General features: G+C 37.3%; 1 protein-coding gene across 5 annotated transcripts in view; it reads left to right on the plus strand.

Moving 5' to 3' along the window:
- TRIQK (triple QxxK/R motif containing) overlaps positions 1 to 19,775 on the plus strand; it is a 92,936-nt gene that overhangs the window by 54,827 nt on the left and 18,334 nt on the right. For 4 of the 5 annotated variants that reach the window (XM_023726081.1, XM_004370776.2, XM_023726084.1 and 1 more), the window contains one exon: positions 938 to 1,019. In XM_023726081.1, coding sequence (XP_023581849.1) covers positions 959 to 1,019 — 61 coding nt within the window. In that variant the 5' untranslated portion in view covers positions 938 to 958. The remainder of the gene's footprint in view (positions 1 to 937; positions 1,020 to 19,775) is intronic. The other variant, XM_023726082.1, reaches the window with a different exon arrangement.

Here is a 19,775-nt window from a genome sequence, read left to right on the forward strand (position 1 = left end):
TCAAACACTTTGAGGGACAGAGTAGCAGGGGCAGGAGTCTGGGGACTATACTTTCAGGGGACATCTTGGTTAATTGGTATAACAAAGCTTATTAAAATGTTCTGCATCCTACTTTGGTGAGTGGCGTCTGGGCTCTTAAAAGTTTACCAGCGGCCATCTAAGATGCATCAATTGTTCCCAACCACCTGGAGGAAAGGAGAATGAAGAACACTGAAGACGCAAGGAAAGTATTAGCCCAAGAGACAGAAAGGGCCACATAAACCAGAGATTTCATCAGCCTGAGACCCGAATAACTAGATGATGCCCGGCAACCACCTATGACTGCCCTGACAGGGAACACAGTAAAGAGTCTCAGATGGAGCAGGAGAAAGGTGGGGTATACAGAACTCAAATTCTAATAAGACCAGACTTAATGCTCTGACTGAGACTGGAGGAACCCCAGAAAACATGGCCCCTGGATTCTCTATCAGCCCAGAACTAAAACAGTTTCCGAGGCCAAGACAGGGATTGGACTGGACCGTGGGACATAAAGTGATACTCGTGAGGAGTGTGCCTCTTAGCTCAAGTAGATACAGAACACTAAACAGGCAGCTTCTGTCTGGAGGTGAGAGGGGGAGGCGGAGAGGGTTAGGAGCTGGTTGAATGCACGTGGGGAATCTGGGGCGGAAAGGAGGAGTGTGCTGTCACAGTATGGGGAGAGCAATTAGGGTCATATAACAATGTATGCATGAGTTTTTGTATGGGAAAAAAATAGAAGATTTTAAATTAAAAAAAAAAAAAGAATTTAATGTTCTTTACTGATATCTCATGGGGTATCTGAAAGGCATTTTTAACCATTTCTTTACAAATGAATTTTATAGAATAAATTATTCCTGAAGTTCATAGATAGTCCTTTAATTTTTTAGGATTTCATTGTAATTATTTTCTTTCTTTTCAGCAGGCATTTTGGAGATCAAAGATGGGTAGAAAAGATGCCTCTACTGTAAAGCTTCCTGTTGATCAGTACAGAAAACAGATTGGTAAGCAGTGAATTCCCTTTGATACACTCCTGTGAATTAAGATAAAGAAAAAAGCAGTTGTGCATAATATTAAGAAAATAAATTTTCTATAATGTGTATGATACAATTTTTATACAAATTGTTCCATGCCATTGGTTAGAATTTTTATAATGTGTCAACATTCTCATTATTTCATTCTGTTTGTCCTGTTTCCATTGATCCAGCTTCCCTTCCCTCCTTGCCTTCTCATCTTTGGTTTTGGGTAAATGTTGACTATTTGGTCTCATGTAGTTAATTGTTTAAGGGAGCACATTACTCATGGGTGATTTTGTTTATTTTATAAGTCAATCTGTTATTTGGCTGAAAGGTGACCTGCAGAAATAACTTCAATTCAAAGTTCAAAGGGTATGTTATGATGATTAGTCTTGGGGGTTCCTCTAGTCTCTATTGGTCCAGTAGGTCTGGCCTTTTTTAGGAATTTCGGTTCTGTTCTACATTTTTCTCACATTTTGTCTGGGACCTTCTATTATGTCCCTAGTCAGAATGGTCCGTAGTGGTAGTTGGGCAGCATCTAGTTCTGATCTCAGATTAGAAGAAGTTGTGGCTCATGTAGGCTGTTAGTCCTGTGGACTAGTTTCTTCTCTGAGCCATTGACTTCCCTCATTCTATTTTGCTCCATACAAGTAGAGTTCGACAGTTATATCTTAGATGGTATAGGTTTTTAAGAAGAAAAGGAAACACATTCCTACTTGCCAGTGAAGAAATGCTGTTCATGTTCTTGTGATTTTTTTTGAGCACTTATAATTTGTATTCTTTAATAAATCCAAAACCAAATTTTATTATTTTTCTTCTTAAGCCTAGATGTTTGTGTATACTCAGTGTTTGTAATATCATCATTTAGTAAGCTATTTAAACCATTTCTTTTATCCATGTAAGCACTTAATTTTGTTGACTCAGTGACAATAATTTTATATTCTGAAAATTTTCTATTAAAATACACTAAAACAGAGTGAACATCCTTTTAAATGGGAAGCTGAGCTCAAAAAAAAGAAATAGAACTCTTCAGGAGTCATAAGTGAAGACTTGGAAGAGGTAGACACAAGGCTTTGGGGATGGTATTAAGGCTCCCAAGTCTAGCTAGGACCTTTGAACAGCTTCTACCTTATTAAAATGGTGGACGAGAAAAGTCTGCTCAACAGCACAGAAACACAACAGGGAGCTTATGTTTTAGACTGATCTCTAGGTGCTGGGTTTGCTACCCATTCTTTACAAGACATGGACACTTTATTTAAAAAAATAATAATTACTCACATACTTGTTCACAAAGCAATTTCTCTGAAGTTTAGAGAATAAACATCCTGCAACCACATTCTTTGAACAAAGTGCAGTAAATTATAAATGAATTAGAAGCAAAAAGGTAACTTCCCCTTTCTCATCCTACCCTCCCTTGTATGCCACCCCTCTCCTTCCCTCTTAAGTCTTTTCATATTTATTAGCGCCAAAGAAGAATAAGACAGGAAAAGTAATAGGATTGTGAAGCCTCACCCGTTTCTCCTTATCACAAATTGTTTTGAGGGTGTTGTGATATACGTTAAATTTCCATATAATGTTCTCTTTCTTGTTCGACTTTCATTTGAAAATAAATGCAGACACAAGATCTGCCTGCCTCACACGGTTATTGTGAGATCCCAAGAGAAGTATTAGAGCAGTTCATAACCTGGAGTGCTGCATAGATATGAGTTATCCTGTGTTCACTTAGCAAATATAGTAATAATATCAAACAAAATGTATTAAAAGTAGATTAGTGAAGGTACAGTTTTGTTTACCGTTTTAAAGGATAATGTGCTATATTATCAAGATTCTTATCCATACACTATAGAACTATATATATATAATCACAAGCACACACATACATGCACGTAGTTTTTATAAAAGCAGAGATGAATTTACATATATTTAAGGATGTTCTCATTGAAGGATTTTCAGATTTTTTCAGTCAGGTTTAGAAAGTATTGCAAGCCTGAACTCATAGAAGGCAATGACAGATCTATCATTAACACTATCTCATTTAAATGGAGTCTTATACAGATGTTGCCTAGACACGATCTAGAATGAAGAGGGAATAAAGCAGCTAGAATTATCTTGGGAAGGTGCTTCCGTATAGGTGGTAAAAGGAAAATGTATAAAATATAAATGAATTGAATTTAGACTGATCTCTAGGTGCAGGGTTTTCTACCCATTCTTTACAAGAATACATCGACAGTTTATTAAAAAAAAAAATTACATGGTTGTTGAATACTAAAGTTATTACTAAGCTAATTTAGTTTGCTAATATATTTTCATAAAGAATGCTAGTAAGCTTTCATAAAGAATGTTGGTATTATATCTATACAATATCCCCTTGCTACTAAATCACACTTATTTATGTAATTTTTCAGTGGTAATGATATTTTGGCAAAACCGATTCTATGTTTTGCATGATGATTTTAACATTACTGTTTAATACTTATCTTCCACTAAAAGTTTTTCCTTTCCAACTATCTACTAAATGACAGTGATTGATGGTTTTCACAGAAGTCTTTGTTTGCAATATTCTTTGCTCAGGTGAGAATCAAATAGGCTAACACTGACAGGAAGTACCTTGTAGATGTAGAATCATTACATTAAAATCACATTGTTTAAATTATTGTAGCATAATCTTGAAATGTGTAGGGAACTGAGATGAAATACCTTATCACCATCAAGGCAATAAACTAAGAAAAACTGAGTACTCTGAAATATTGCTGAATATAGAGGAAATCATGGCGACTGTTTCATACGGTTTTCTTGTCTGTAGTCTTTATGGAAGCAGATCATCATGCCTTTCTTCTTCAGCGCCACTGGGTGTGTTTGAACCACCAACCTTCAGCTTAGTAGCCAAGCACTTAATTCTTTCTGTCACCATGAGTCGGAATCGACTCCACAGCAATGGAATTTTTTTTTTTTTTTTAATGAGGGGAAATAAAGTGGCTTGGGCCTCATCATTTCTTCATAAATAATGTTTGAAAAAGCAGATGGTTTGGTATTGTCTATCATTAAATGTATTAATGTAGAGAGAAAGTATTTCAAAAATTGGAAAAAAAGGAGAAATAAGAAAAAACAACGTAATTGAGATATTTTATAAATTGATGTTTTTAAACGTTTTAAGCCAAATCATATTTACATTTGTAAGTAACGCATACAGAAATGCAACTGATTTAAATATTTTTTATGTAATAGTAGCTAACAATTATTTCATCACCCTTATCAGAACCAGTTTATTATTTTATTTTTTACTGTTCCCCCTTTTCTATTAATTAATGACTTTTTATTTATAAAATGCTTAAGTTTTTTCTTAGCCTCTTTTTCTTATGTATTAATATTGGTAAAACACCTTTCTTTTGTTTGGTATTCTGATATTTTTTTACTACTCCGTTGCTTTCAGCTAGACTTTAACATCATGTATTGATGTTTTTCACATAACCTAAGAATCTTGTTTTTAATTAAGGAAAATTAATCCAATATCATTTACTGTAAATGGTAAATATGGACATATCTCCACAACTTATATTTTATTTTCTTCTTGTAGTAATTTTTCCTTGCTACCCTCCACTGCAACATTCTTTCCTGCAAATTTTGGATTTTTTTTTTTTTGTTTGTTTATTCTTCAGATTTTTAAAATTTGCATTCCATTTCCTTTATTTTTTGGATGCCTTCAAATTTTATCTGGTGTGTTTGACTTAATTAAGTTTAAAGTTTATCAATATCTTTAACTTAAACAGTGGAAAGATTTTTACCTGATCAATCCCTCCTATCATTTTTCATGTTGTTGTTGTTGCCTGTTACTTTATTTAGCACAACAGACTCAATCATTGCAATTATTGTTATTTGTTTTTAAGTTTTGAACCACCAGTGATAGGGTCTGTATGAATGGGAATCGACTCGACGTCAGTGGGTTTGGAATTATCTAACTTCCTGTTTACTGACTTTACTAACCAATACTTTTTGTACTTCACACCTTCCTTCTGGTAAGGTATTCTTGTCCCTTCTGCCTTCTTGTAAGCATCTACGAGTGGTAAAATTTCTCAGTTTTTGTGCGTAAGACAATGTTGTTGCATTCCACTCATGTTTAGTTTAGCAGAGTGCAGAGTTCTTGATTCATAATTGTATTTGCTGAGAACTTTGGAGATGCTATGCCATTCATTTCTTGTTTTTGCTGGCTCTGATGACAATTCTTCCATTAGCCTAACTTATTTCTTTTAAGTACAGGTAGTCCCCAATTTACGACAGGGTTCCGTTCTGATGACCCTGTTGTAATTCGGTTCAGACGTAAGTCGAATACTTCATTTTTTTTTTTAAGCTTTCAATATTTTTTATTATCAATGTCTTTATAAATCCAGTCTTTATTTGTCTTTGGGGATTGGCATGAGAGTGATAACATCAACAAATTATATGCTGCAACATTGTATGTACTCAGGGCTGGATTTAGGCGTGTGAGGGCCCTAAGCATTGATAATCTGTGGCTCCCCTCTGCTTACATGCATTCGAAGTAGATATGTGAGTTACGTACCAAAAAAAACCCGAAACCAAACCCCTTGCCATCCAGTCGATTCTGACTCATAGTGGCCCTATAGGACAGAGTAGAACCATCCCATTGGATTTCCAAGGAGTGGCTGGTGGATTCAAACTGCCAGCCCTTTGGTTAGCAGCTGAGCTCTTAACCACTGCACCACCAGGGCTCCTGAGTTATATATATATACATGTGTGTGCATCTTAGCTATCCATGATGTAACTTCTTTTTAAATTCAACTATATTAGCTATTGAACACAAAAGTGGCATGTGCCATTTTAGCGTAATGAGATAAACTGGATTATAAGATTTTTAGTGGATGCAGGGAACTAAGATTTTTACTATATACCACATTTTCTACAAAAATAATATTCCACATATTCTACAACAAAGAAAATGAGTCAGTGAACTTAGTTGTTTCAACAATCAATATAAAATTCTGTTGATCTCTCACAACAAAAAATTGACTTTCACTAATATTGCTTGAAATGGCTCATAGTTAAATTTTGATGCTTGTTTCATAATAAACACTGTAATTGTAAATGAACAAATGAAAAGATGTCATAAAAGAAAATTTAGTCATCAGAAAACAAATATTACAACAAATTACTGTATTTTATTTTTAGATACATCTTTCATCTCTAACATGTTATAATTAAAAACATTTCTTTGTATTCTTTGCTCTGATAAATTCTTCAATGATTTCTTCACAATTAAGCTACCAAATAATGTCTATTTCCATACATAATAAGGATAATGAATTGAGTCTTACTTTAATGATTTTTGTACACTAAGGGTCTTTGCTTCGGGCAACTGGTACCCCTATTTTATTGATGCCCTAAGCACATGCTTACTTGCTTATTGAGTAATCAGTCCCTGTTTGTAGTACATGTTACTAACAATAAGATGTACCAAAAAAAAAAAAAAGAATGGTTGGAAGTGCGGTTCATCATAACTCAAATGTGTCATAAGTTGGGAACTACCTTTATATACTTTCCTGTTTTTAAGATTTTTCTCTTTATTCTAAATGTTTTGAATCTATGCTTTATGTGTATATTTATTTTTATTTATTAAAGAGAATTAAAAAAGAGACTTAGGACTCGATGCGCTTCTTCATTCTAGGCGTCGTGTCTATCTTTACTTCTGGAAGAATGTCATCTGTGATGTTTTTGAATAATGCCTTTCCTATTTCTATCTGTTCTACTGAAAATCTTATTACATATAAGTTAAGCTTTCTCATTACAGTGTTCATCTCTCTTAAAATCAGTATTTTCTCTATTTATATTTGTCTTATATTCTCAGTTTAATATTTTCTCAGACCTGTCTTTTATTAGTTTACAGATATTTGCATTTTCTCTCTCTCTCTGTGTCTCTATCTCTTGTTTATTTATTGCTATGTCTGCCTTGCATCTAAAGACCCCAGTGGCACACTGGTTATAGCACTTGGCTGCTAGCCAAAAGGTCAGTGGTTCAAACCCACCAGGTGCTCCACAAGAGAAAGATGTGGCAGTCTGTTTTTGTAAAGATTTACAACCTCGGAAACCCCATGGAATCAACTTGATGGCCACGGGTTTGGTTTTTTGATTTGGGACCTTGCATCCATTGAATATATAATTTCAGTCATTTTATTTTTCATGTGTAGAAGGTCTGTTTGCGCTGCCATGGCTAGAGAGCCATTGGTACACCAACCCACTGCTACCCCAGGTCCTCCCCATCCCCACTTGCTGGCTCCCACTGCGTCACCACTTTTTTTTCTTTCCTTTCTTTCTTTTCTTCCTCCCTTCCATCTAGCCCTGTGAGCAACATCCCCTCCCTTCCACCTGGCCCCCAGGTCTGCCCCACACCCACTTGCTGGCCCCCACGATGCCATTGTTTTTTTCTTTTTTCTTTTCTTCCTTTTCTTTCTCCCTCCCTCCTAGCCCTATATGCCACCTTCCCCCCTTCCCACCAGTCCCACTGTGCTGCCACACTGCCACGCCTAGAGAGCCACCATCACACTGGCCCACCCCTCTCCAGGTCCTCCCCATCCCCACCTGCTGTGCTACCATGTTTTTCTTTCTTTTCATTCTCCGTCCCATCTAGCCATGTAAGCTACATCCCCTCCATTTCCACCGACCCCCAGGTCTGCTCTGTACCCACTTGCTGGCCCCCACTATGCCTTCATTGTTCTTTTTCTTTCTTACTTTTCTTTTTCCCTCTGACCTAGCCTTGTATGACACCTCTCCCTTTCTGCCGGCCCCCACCACACCACCGAAGATAGAGTGCCACTGATGTACTGAACCGCTGCTGCCCTGAGTCTTCCCTGCCTCCACCCGCTGGCCCCCACAATGCTGCCATTAATTTTTTAATATTTTTCTTTTTCCTTTTTCTTTCATTCTGTTCTTTCTCACACTCACCTTGCCCCATATGCCACCTCCCCATTTTCTGCCAGCCCCTGGGCCCGCCCTGTCCCCACCTGCTGACTTCTGCCATGCTGCCCTTTTTTATCTTTCTCTTCTTGTCTTTCTCCCTCGTACCTAGTCCCGTACACCTCCAACCTCCCTCCTCACTGGCCCCTTCTGTGCTGCCACAGCTGGAGTGCCCCCGGTGCTTAGGCCTGCTGCCATACATGGCCTAAAACCTCCCCTCCTTCCACTCAACCAGCTGTTGAATGGTGGGAAGCGAGCCTGAGCCACTCTGTGTCTGACACCCCACCCATCTGGCAAGGAGCTGTGAACACTTCCACACCACCGGACGAACATTAGGAGGCAGGTAGCGCCCACCCAGTCCACCCTCAGCCATAGTGCCAAACCAGTGTACACTGAAGCAGGCTCACCTTGTCTGCTGCTGCCCTACACACCTGGACAAGGTAGTAAGAGCTATCATGCCCACTGATGAGCAGTCAGCAAAGCATGCCTGGGCTGCCCGCCCTGACATATCAAAACAAAACAAAAAAGCGGGATGAAACAAATTAACATACAACCAATAAAGAAAGAAAATAATACATTAATGTCTCAGAGAAAGCAGACAATATCAAAACATATAAAAAACAGAACAAAATGGCTCCAGCAGGTGACCAAAATAAAGAATTATATAACCTTCTCGTAGAAGAAAAGGCATTAGAACTACCTGGCATGGAATTCAAAAGAGCTCTCCAAGAGGTTAGGAAAGAGATCAAAGAAAACATAGATAAAGCAAAGGAAAAAATAAAATCATGGAAAACAGACAAAACCAATGAAAACATAGCAAATGTCAAGGAAAACACAGACAAAGCAATAGAAAGTTTCAGGAAAATAATACAAGAATAAAAGATCAAAATAAATAATTAGAAATCATACAGAATCAGCAACTAGAAATCCAAAAGATAACAAAATTTCAGAAGCGGACAACTCAATAGAAGGTTTTAGTAACAAATTTCAAACAATGGAAGACAGAATCAGCGAGATGAAGACAAATCCACGGATGCCACTTTGAGTAAAAATCACAGAAAAGTGAAGAAAACCTAAGAATTATGTGGGACACAAACAAGAGCAAAAATTTGCGTGTGATCCAAGTTCCAGAACAGAGGGAGAAAATGAAAAACAGAGAAGACTGTTGAAGATTTGCTGGGAGAAAATGTCTCAAATATCCTGAAAGATGAAAAGCTGACCATCCAAGAAGCCCAACGAATCCCATATAGGATAGACCCCAAAAGAAAGTCCCCAAGATGTATCATAATCACACTTGCCAAGATTAAAGACAAAGAAAGAATCCTGAGAGCAGCTTGAGAAAAAGGAAAAGTCACTTACAAAGGGGAAGCAATAAGACTAAGCTCTGATTACTTGGCAGAAAATATGCAGGCAAGAAGACAGTGGAATAACATATGTAAAACCTCAAAAGAAAAAAACTGCCAACCAAGAATAATATATCTTGCAAAACTCTGTCTCAAATACAATGGTTAATTAGGACATTTCCAGATAAACTGAAATTAAAGGAATTTGTAAAAACTAAAGAAAACTTACAAGTATTATTAAAGGAGGTCCTTTGGTTAGAGAATCAACAATATCAGACAGCAACCTGAGTCTAGGACGTAGGACAGCATCAGCCAGATACCAAACTAAGTAAATAATTCTCAATAATTAAAGCTGAAAGACTTAAAACAGGAAACGAGAGATGTCGATCTGTAAATGATGACAATGTCAAAACAATAAAATACCAACAGCATTCTTTAATGAGGTGGAAAAACTAATAATTATATGGAAAGAAAAGAGGCCCCAGATAAGTAAAGCCTTATTGAAGAAGAAGAACAAAGTAGGAGGCCTCATGCTACCTGATCTCAGAACCTACTCTACAGCTATTGTAGTCAAAACAGCCTGGTGCTGGTACAAAGACAAACACAGTGACCAATGGAGTGGAATTGAGAACCCAGATAAAAATCCATCCACCTGCAGTCACCTGATCTTTGACAAAGGCCCAAAGTCCATTAAATGGGGAGAAGACAGTCTTTTAAACAAATGGTGCTGGCAAAACTGGATATCCATCAGTAAAAAAAAAATGAAACAAGACCCATGTATCACATCATACACAAAAACTAATTCAAAATGAATCAAAGATCTAAATACACAACCAAAAACTATAAAAATCATCAAGAAAAGATAGGGTCAACACAAGGGGCCCTAATATATCTCAGAAATAGAATACAAACCATAACTAACAATACACAAACACCAGAAGATAAGCTACATATCTGGGGTCTTCTAAAAATTAAACACTTATGCTCATTGAAACACTTCACCAAAAGAGTAAAAAGAGAACCTACAGACTGGGAAAAAAATTTTGGCTATGACATATCTGACAAAGGTCTGATCTCTAAAATCTATAGGAAAATCCAACACCTTTACAACAAGAAGACAGATAATCCAGTTAAAAAATAGACAAAGGATATGAACAGACACTTCACCAAACAAGACATTCAGGTGGCTAACAGACACATGAAGAAATGTTCTTGATCACTAGCCATTAGAGGAATGCAAATCGAAACTACAGTGAGATACCATCTCACCCTGACATTACTGGTACTAATTAAAAAAAACAGAAAATAACAAATGTTGAAAAGGCTGCTGGGAGATTGGAACTCTTATGCATTGCTGGTGGGAATGCAAAATGGTGCAACCATTTTGGAAAATGATATGGCACTTCTTTAAAAAGTTAGAAATAGAAATACCATATGACACAGCTGTCTCACTCCTAGGAATATATCTAGAGAAATAAGAGCCCTCACGTAAATAAACGTATGCACACCCATGTTTATTGCAGCCTTATTCACAATAGCAAAAAGAGGGAAACAACCTAAGTGCCTATCAACAGATGAATGGATAAACAAACTATGGTACATACACACAGTGGAATACTATGCAACGATAAAGAACAATGATGAATCTGTGAAATATCTCACAACATGGGTGAACTGGAGGGCTTTATGCTGAATAAAATAAGGCAGTCACAAAAGGATGAACACTGTACGAGACCGCTATTATAAAACTCACGAAAATGTTTACACACAGAAAGAAACAATCTTTGATGGTTACAACTAGACAATAGATAAATGATAACTCAGATGAAAGGGAAGACATTACACAATACTGGGGAAGTCAGCACAAGTTGACTAAGGGAGTGATCGATGCTTCATAGACACATCGAAACTTCCTGAAGGACCTAGTTACTGGGCTGAAGGTCTAGTTACCATGATCTCGGGAGATATCTAGCTCAATTGGCATTAGATAGTTTATAAAGAAAATGTTCTACATCTTACTTTTGGCGAGTAACTTCTGGAGTCTTAAAAGCTTGTGAGCGGCAATCTAAGACATATTTACTGGTCCCACCCGGTCTGGAGCAAGAGACAATGAAGAAGACCAAAGACACAAGGGAAAGATTAGTCCAAAGGACTAATGGACCACAACTACCACAGCCTCCACCAGACTGAGTCCAGCACAACTATAAGGTGCCTGGCTACTACCACCAGCCACTCTGGCAGGGATCACAATAGAGGATCCTGGACAGAGCTGGAGAAAAATGTAGAACAAAATTCACACTCACAACTAAAGAGTAGACATACTTGTGTGACAGAGACTGGAGAAACCCCGAGACTATGGCCCCCCAGACACCCTGCTAACTCAGAACAGAAGCCACTCCAGAAGTCCACCTTTCAGCCAAAGATAAGACAGACCTATAAAACAAACAGTAACACACGTGAAGAACATGCTTCTTATTTCAATCAAGTATTTGAGACCAAATGGCAACACCTGCTCCGAAGCAAAGGCGATAGGCAACAAGGGACAGGAAAACTGGATGAATGGACATGGGAAACCTGGGGTGGAAAGCGGGAGAGTGCTGACACATTGTGAGGATTGGAACCAATGTCACAAAACAATTTGTGTATAAATTTTTGAATGAAAGAGTAATTTGCACTGTAAACTTTCACCTAAAGCACAATAGAATTTTAAAAAAGTAAAACATGTCTTATTCCTTATTTTAGTCATATGTTTTTTTCCCTCTATTTTAAACACCAATTTCATATTCCCGTTCAGACTTTTCTATTGCTCCTTCTTATGGTACCAGATTTCTCATTTGTTGTATTATTCACCCTCATGGTTTTTTCCTTTTCCTTCTGTTAGTCCTTTCTTTTTTAATCCCTTTTTGATTTATATTTCTGTGTGTGTGTGTGTGTGTGTGTGTGTGTGTGTATACTCAGCTACAACAGATTTGGTTTGTTCTTATTTTTCCCCTCTGTGGGAGTCCCATCAGCTATGAATTGTGAAAGTATTCTTATAGAGTAACGCTCTATTTACTTCGTGACACTAGAAGTTTTATAGATTTTGGATCATTGTTCTGGACTTATTTCTTGACTTAGGATTCTTGTAAGTGTAATTTGGACCTTAAACCTTGTTATGGGCCTAACAGGCTTGTGGTTTTGTTTTTCATTGGAGTTGCATATTTCCCCCATACCCAGAGCCTCCAGCAACAGCAAGATTCCTGCTATCCTAGTGCAGGTTATTATTTTTTTTTTCTGTCCCCTTTTTACGGTTTGGTCAATTCATTGAGGACCTCCACTTTATGCGAATATCTCAGTCTTGGCTCCTTTCTCATGGTGGCCCTGTATATGTCTGGGATTTAAAAGCCAATATTCAGTCCTTTTTACCTTATAACCAGACACTATTTCACACTCAACACTGTATCCAGGGCTACTAGGATATCAACTGGAACTAGCTGTCTTGATTTGGGTTTTTTCTTTATTTCTGGCTTTTGAACATTTATTTTCCTTTTTAAGCTGTTTTTCATCCAAATATAACTTGTTGCTTGGTTAACATTTTTAATATAATGTTCCTGGAAATTAATTTATGTCTCATGAGCAACTTGTTGGTTTATCTTTGTAGCAACCCGAAGCTTAGTACTTTTTTCTTAGTGCTTAATGTAGTGTTAAATGATGATTTGTCCTTTGTAATATATGATTAGTGTCAAGCTGTTCTGTCCAAGCACTGAAAAATTGTCATTGGTTTGAGTTGCCTGTATAACATTGAAATAAAAAAGTTTGAAAGAAATTTTAATTTTTAAGGTTTAATTTACTAGCCTGCTTTTTTTAGCTCAGATATCCCTAGCTAATTTTGAGAAAAACACTTTTTGCAGATCTTATTTTTATAAATAATACCTCCTTTTTATAAGGGAAATGTATGGCATCATTTTGTATAATTGGCTAAATATAAAGGCATAATATGCTAGTGGTAATCCACTGCATCAGTTTTTTATTGTGTTTCTGGTTTTGTAATAATTGCCTTTTTATTCATTTGATTGATTAATGTTTTAATTAGTTATTTGTCTTTGAACATGCCGTTTTTTATTTTGCTCATGTTGCAGCTATCAAAACACAGAAATTAATTACTGAAGACTGTTGTTTACTGACGTAACTACTAAAGTTTGCTGTAGGGTTCCATAGAAAGACTACTGAACCTTGATTTTGTAATGAGTTTTCTACAGTTATTTGTAATTTGTAATATAGTATTAAAAAATCATGTTCATAAGGCAATTGGAACTTACTTTATATGCCAAATTGTATTGCTGTTTTATATGAATTTTAGTAATACAAGAATAGTAAGATTCCAAGTAGTGTTTTGTTTTTTGAGGAATGGGGAAGGGATTTTAAACAGTTGATGAGAAATTACTCTAAAAATGTTGAATGAAATATAGAAGTCTTTACTGTTGATTAGCAAATTTTATTATTTGTCGGTATTTTTGTCATACTGTAAATAACTCATCTTCCAATAATTCATTTGAGTAATTAAATTTAGATTGCGAATTTTTCTTTTCAAATATTTTGACTCTTATCTCTTTGCTTTTCTATTGTATCTTAATTGGTGTGGTATATATAAATGGACAATAAATTATATATCTTTGTTATAGAGATCAGACAGTGAATAGAACTTGGTATTCATCCCAGACAGAATTATGATTGAATGTATTTGCAAGATTAAAGCACTGAATTTACTTTTTTCTAATTAAAGGCAATTAAAGATTTCCAGACACAAATAAAAGACAATGTATTGAGGAATAAGTAAGTGTAGGAGCAAGTCCATTTGCAGGTGAAAAGATGTGCCTTTGAAGCAGAACCAGCTGTATTTTCACTGAGAGAATAACAATTTAGGAAGCTTTTCTGCATGTGCTTGCTTGATAGCATAATGTACTCATAAGCAGCTTATGCAGTATTCAAAAAATAACAGGGCATTAATTTTTAAAGCAGCAAAGGCAGAGGAAGAGCAGTACTGCCACATGATGATAATGAGTGTGGATAGTGTAAAGTCGACTGTTGAGAAAAAAAAGAAAAGAAACAGTGAGCTTCTGAAAAATGAACATTTATAAAACAATAACCAGATATTCACATGATAATGAGCTTGGGCAGCAGTATCAACAAAGGGCAGAGATGCAGTCTTGTTTCTGGGCAAGGCTAAGAAATTGAAATGCAAAGAGCCAAAAGCAGTTAAGCAATCTATTCTTTTATTAAACTAAGGAAACTCCCAGTAAAACTAGCATAGTTATAACTGGCTATTGCTTTAAATATGAAATAATTCATGACATAAATATAGGTTTTTATATTGAATTAAATAGAGCATATAAATTATTGTGTTCTTTCCTAAAATAATGCAGTATGAAAAATGGTAAATGATAATATTAAGTTACCACAGTATTTATGATCTTTATTAGATATGTATTTTTGTATCTACCTGTGGTTCTTTATAGAAACAATGCTCATGATAAACTTAAATATATTTTAATCCTACTAAATATGGAAACAGAGGAACTTTTAACATAGATAATATTTCTGATTATAAATTATAACAAAATATCTTTTTAAAGTATTTGGTTTAAAAAACAGATATACAATTTGTCCGCAAAGTATATGTAAATAAAAATTGTGAATACATGTGGTACTATCTCTGCTATTGAAAAGCCTAGTCATAATTTGAAAATTATTTTGCATTAATATTTACTTTCTAATTAAGATTTTTCTTTGAGTTCTTTTTTCTTATCCCCATTTAAGACTTGAAACAGCCAGTTCTGTTGCTACGTACCATGAAGTTGTCAATATATATTTTCAGTCTATATTTAGCAAAGGAAAACAGAGACAGAGTAGTTTGGTTCATTAAACTAGTCTGAACTAGGATCTATACACCTGTTAAGTGAAGCATGTTGTTATTGTTAGCTGCTATAAGAGTCAGCCCCCAAACTCATGGCAAACCCATGCCCAATGGAACAAAACACTGACTGGTCCTGTGCCATCCTCATGATCAGTTGAGGACTGGACCATTGTGATCCATAGGGTTTTCACTGGCTGATTTTCATAAGTAGATTGCTAAGCCTTTCTTCCTTGTCAGTCTTAGTCTGGAAGCTCCACTGAAACCTGTTCAGCATCATAGTCACACACAAGACTACACTGATAGATGGGTAATGGCTGTGCACAGGGTACAGTGGCCAGGAATTGAACCCGGTCTTCTGCACGGAAGGGGAGAATTCTACCACTGAACCACCACTGTCCTCATAAGGTGAAGCACAGTCTTCTGTAATTATAAGAAACCTGATAGGTAGTCTTTTAGGGCTCGATAAGAATGATTAAAATCTTTCCAGGGCAACTATTTCATTTTGGCTTTTTTCTTTTTTTTTAAATAAGAATGTGAGCTGGAATAAGAAATAACCATGATTCCAAAGAGAAACGAGAAATAGAAACTAGTGGTGGAAAGAGAAAGTTCTTCAGAGTCAAATTACAGCTCATGTCATTCACAATTAAACCCTTATTCTTCCCTTTTCTCCTGGAATGTGATCCATTAAATTCATTCATTCTCATTTCCATTCTGTGTTCATATTTTCTTTCTCTCTGTCTCCATCTCTCATTTTCCAGTTAGTTCAAGTTGGATTTCTGCCTTTTACAATCAAAATAACCCTGAACGGGATCTAAGAAGATTCCCAGCATTCTCCACAGCTACCTAGATGCGCCCTAACCAAGGCTAGAGTTGTTGTTGTCTAGTCCAGTTCCTTGAGTGACATTCAGTCTTCCTTCAGTTCTATTGTGATCCAGCCTAGAGGAAGAGGATAAGGAAGAAATATTTGTTTAAAAATTTGATCATGGCAATTTTACAAGGGAATTGGGTGTGTAGGGAATGGGTATTATACACTAAGAGCAAGCAAAGAAATATAGATGCAGGCTATCATTCTTAGTTCTTTAGCTGGTCATAATAAAAACCAAAAATCAAACCTGTTGCCATAGAGTTGATTCTGACTCATAGCGACCCTATAGGACAGAGTAGAACTGCTCTATACGGTTTCCAAGGAGTGGCTAGTGGATTCGAACTGCTGACCTTTTGGTTAGCAGCTGAGCTCTTAACCACTGAACCACCAGGGCTCCGCTGGTCATAATAGTTGTAAGTTCTGACCTCGCTCCTCCAATATTCATTCTAGATCTTCTTGTCACTATCAATCATCTTAGTTTGCTGAGGTTCTTTTCCCTTAGGGGTAATCCAGGACTTCATTTCTGAGTGTTCTAAGCCCTTTTTGATACTGCTAGTGATAAGTTATATGGAAATTTCATTAAATTTTACCACCAGTCATGGTATTTCATGGGATTACCCCAGGATTCCTTCATATCTTCCCATATTCATCTTGGTCTTCACTATGCATTAATAAATCATTTTATCTATGATGAAACAAAACAAAACAAAAAAACAAATCCATTGCCATTGAGTTGATTCCAACGCATAGTGACCCTATAGGACAGAGTAGAACTGCTCCATAAGATTTCCAAGGCTGTAATCTTTACGGAAGCAGATTGCCACATCTTTCTCCTGCAGAGCAGCTGGTCGGTTTGAACTGCCAGCCTTTTGGTTCACAGCTAAGCACTTAACCACTGCACCACCAGGGCTCCTCTAAACCAAACCAAACCAAAACCATTGCTGTCGAGTCAATTCTGACCCTATAGGATGGTGTAGAACTACCCCATAGGATTTCCAAGGAGCAGCTGGTAGATTTGAGCTGCCAACCTTTTGGTTAGCAGCTGAATGCTTAACCACCGCACCACCAGGGCTCCAGGGCTCCTCTAACCAGCATCAATCACCCCAGCCAACACTGTGATTCTTCATTTTTGCCTGTTGCCCAAAGAACCCAAACTGCTTAATGGCAGCCTTAGCTTCAAATTCAGGAGAACTAGTATTGTGTCTTCTCTCTTTCTGGGTGAAGTGCACAACAAAATATACTATTAAAACTTTGCTCACTGGGAGGATTTCCCTTAATCCATTGTCCTTCAGCCCATCTCCAAGGATACTATGATAGCATAGCAGTCTACTTCCAGCTGGTGTCAGCATATTGTAAAGAGCCATCTACAAACATTGCTAAAAAACTGCTAAAATGGTACACCTGATTTTATGGTTTGTTGAATTTGATAACCCCCAATTCATGACTGGGAGCTAAGGCCAGATGGTCACCTGAGTCTCATAACTAACTAGTAAGTCTCCACCAGAGCTTGGTAGTAATCCAGGAGTTGGTTCTTAGCAGCTGTTACTTTCTGAAGGAGGTATGGCACTGGTCCAAAACCCTAGAGACTGCCACTTCTCTTTTATTGGGACCTGCTAAAGGCTTGTTTCTACATCTCAGTTAGCTAAAAGCACTTAAGGGTCCATTGACTCCGTCAAGTCATAAGCTCCAAGATTCAGAGTAGCTTGCACAGCAACCCACTGGAGAACCTTTTGTTTGTCTCATGCCCCACTCAACACAAGCAGTTTTTTAGGTCACCTACATAAATAAAACAAAAATAACATGAACAATCTTGTATCCACCATCAAGGTTAACAATTAGACATGTACTAGTATCTTAGAAGCCTCTTGTCCAATTGCAATACTCACCCTGCCTCTGAGAGAGAAACAGTATCCTGCATTTTATATTAATTTCTTTTATGGACTTACCATCTCGATATGTATCAAACAATATATTGTTTGGTTTTGTCAGTTTTTGAACTTTATATAAATGAAATCATGCTGTGTGTATTGCTATGTAACTTGCTGCTTCTGCTGAAATTATATTGTAGGGTTTTATTCTTTTCAGTGACTGTAGATATAATTCATTCATTTTCTATATTTTCTTTATAGAATTCAATTTTAATGTATATACCAGTATTTTTCCATCCAGAAACTCTGGTGGCGTAGTGATTAAGGAGCTACGGCTGCTAACCAAAAGGTCGGCAGTTTGAATCCACCAGACGCTCCTTAGAAACCATATGTGGCAGTTGTATTCTGTCCTGTAGGGTCGCTATTAGTCAGAATTGACTCGACGGCAACAGGTTTGGATTTTTTTATTTTGAATAATTAGATTGTTTTCAGTTTTTGTTCTATGAATGCTGTTATGAACAATGTTTCTTGGTTCACATGTACAAGAAGAATGTTGGATCATAGGGCATGGATGGGTATGATGTTACTAAGTAATGTCAAAGTTGTTTTTTCTTTGTTTCTTTGTTTTTTTTTTTAAGAAGTTGTACCTATGTCCTTTTCTTAATAGCAGTACTTTGACATTTACTCTGGGAGACAATCCTGACATGTCCTAAACAGTGGAACTCCATGAATTTCATTTAAGTGGAAAGTCTCAATTTTAACAGAATGTTCTTTCTTCTCCCTCTCATGCATATATCTGAATGAGGGCCCTCAGGCACTTTCCATGTATTCTTCAGGCCGTATCATCATATCACTGTCACTGTGATATATTATGAGGTGGTAAGGCAATTGAAGTCTCTGGGAATCAGACTGTAGCACTGAGATGGGGAGATGGTCTATTTCTAGAGCAGGGCTGTGAAAGTATACTGCTGTTCATTCTAGTAAAGGCAAACAGCCTCGTGGTATTTATGATCAACATGTAGAAAATGCGACTTCCGGCACATGGCGCTCTAGGCAGAAGCACCACGCAGTCCCTCCACAGCAAAGATCAAAAAAACTAAGCTGAACAGAGAAAACAGCAATCCTGAAACCCTAAACATCAAATGAAGAGAAAAAGAACTCAGCCAAGCACCAAATGGAATAAGAAACTGACAGAGAACAGAGAGCAGGGAGACATACATGGAGAGGTCCCGTATCGGCTAACACAGCATAGATCTGCCATCTTGAACTCCTATTCGAGACCAGCAAATAGGGGGTACAACAAAGCAGTTTCATGGAGCTTCCAACAGGAGACAGAACAACCGGTAACTGGCGATATATGCTTCCCACCCCCCACGCTTCTTCACCCCCATTCGGCCTCCTCTGCTTCCCGTGGCCACAGTCTCTTGGCCGGGAAGCACTGGCTGCTTGGATTCCATCCACCCGCACTGGCCAACTCCCTGAGTGCCATTTGTTGGCTGCTGGTGTTGCTTTTTTCTGCTTCTTTTGATTTCTTCCTTACCTCTCATCATCTCCCCCTCCTTTTGCTCAAATACCTGGCTCCGTGTGCCATCTTTGCTTTTTCCTGAGGGTCTGTGAGGCTCCATTCGAGTGTGGAACTGCCTCCCAGTCCGTGCTGCCATGCTGGTGGAATCCCAGGGCTGTTTTCTGTTTGTTTTGAATTGTTTGTTTGTTTTCTTTTTCTTTTCTTGAGTTGGGGGCCATTCTGGCCAGACTGCTGCGTGGCTTGGGACCTGCCCCCTCAGCTTATGCAGACACGCAGAGGGATCCCTG

The sequence above is a fragment of the Trichechus manatus genome, unplaced genomic scaffold, assembly GCF_000243295.1.
Source record: "Trichechus manatus latirostris isolate Lorelei unplaced genomic scaffold, TriManLat1.0 scaffold00009, whole genome shotgun sequence".
NCBI lineage: Eukaryota > Metazoa > Chordata > Mammalia > Sirenia > Trichechidae > Trichechus > Trichechus manatus.